This window comes from Buceros rhinoceros, unplaced genomic scaffold (assembly GCF_000710305.1).
Source record: "Buceros rhinoceros silvestris isolate BGI_N320 unplaced genomic scaffold, ASM71030v1 scaffold26933, whole genome shotgun sequence".
Classification (NCBI taxonomy): Eukaryota; Metazoa; Chordata; class Aves; order Bucerotiformes; family Bucerotidae; genus Buceros; species Buceros rhinoceros.
Window position 1 is genome coordinate 10,078 of NW_010404688.1, and position 975 is coordinate 11,052.

At 58.4% G+C, this 975-nt stretch overlaps 1 protein-coding gene across 1 annotated transcript in view; it reads left to right on the plus strand.

Moving 5' to 3' along the window:
- SCAMP2 (secretory carrier membrane protein 2) overlaps nt 1–256 on the plus strand; it is a gene marked incomplete at its 5' end in the record, with an annotated part of 6,901 nt that extends 6,645 nt beyond the window's left edge. Inside the window, 1 exon segment of the mRNA XM_010133481.1 lies at nt 110–256. Within this exon segment, the coding sequence (XP_010131783.1) occupies nt 110–256 (147 nt within the window).
- Between the last annotated feature and the right edge of the window lie 719 nt (nt 257–975).

Here is a 975-nt window from a genome sequence, read left to right on the forward strand (position 1 = left end):
CTGGAGCTGCCAGGAGAGCTGGCTGGTGACAGGGCCGAGGACGACAAGGCGTCTGCAGCCAGCCCACACCTACACCCTGACTGTGTGCTCCTCTCCTTCCCTTTCCCAGGTGCATTCCCTGTACCGGCGCACGGGAGCCAGTTTCCAAAGGGCGCAGGAGGAGTTTTCCCAGGGCATCCTCACCAACAGGAGCTTCCAGAACGCAGCCGCCGGAGCAGCTTCCTCGGCCGCACAGAGCGCTTTCCGGGGAAACTAGCCGTCCCCGGAGAACCCGGCCCTCCCCGGGGCTGCCTCCCCCTCGCTTCCTCCGCCACCGTCACCCCAACCTTCGGTTCTGTTCTGTTTCGGTTTTAAAGATGCACTTTTTGGGGGTGCCGTGCGGTGCCGACTCCAGATGAGAAGCCGCTCGGTTTTCGGCTTCGGCTGCCCTGCGTTCACGGCGATTAGTTTCCCCTGGCTTGTTTTAGGGTGTGGGGAGATGGGGGAGACACTCTCTGAAGCAAATATATTTCTCTATCCAGGACCTACCGAGCGTTCGTCTCTCTTCCTCCCCTCGCCCTGTCTGTAGCAGGAAGGGGAGGGGAAGCAGGATTTTGGTTTTACTCGCTGTCGTCTTTGCTATGAAGAGTTTTGGGGCGGGGAGGGGGGTACGTTGTAACTTGCATGTAGTTTGTGTCATTAATTTTAAGAGCAAAACAACTGTACTTTCGGGTTATTACACTTACACAATGCTGCGTTTTGACCTCTGAACTGCTCGGCTTCTTGAGTCGGGGTGATGTGGCACAAAGGAAAACCTGGGAGCAGTGGGATAGAGCGGGGGGGGATACATCTTTCTCCTTGTCTCTCACGAGGATCCTGCAGACGTGTGATCCCAGGCACGGGGAAGGGGGCAGCGAGGCCTCAACCCAGGGGAGGGAGGGAGGGACAAGGGGTTTTTAACTCGCCAGCTCTCCCCTTGGGGAGCAGCGGCTCCAG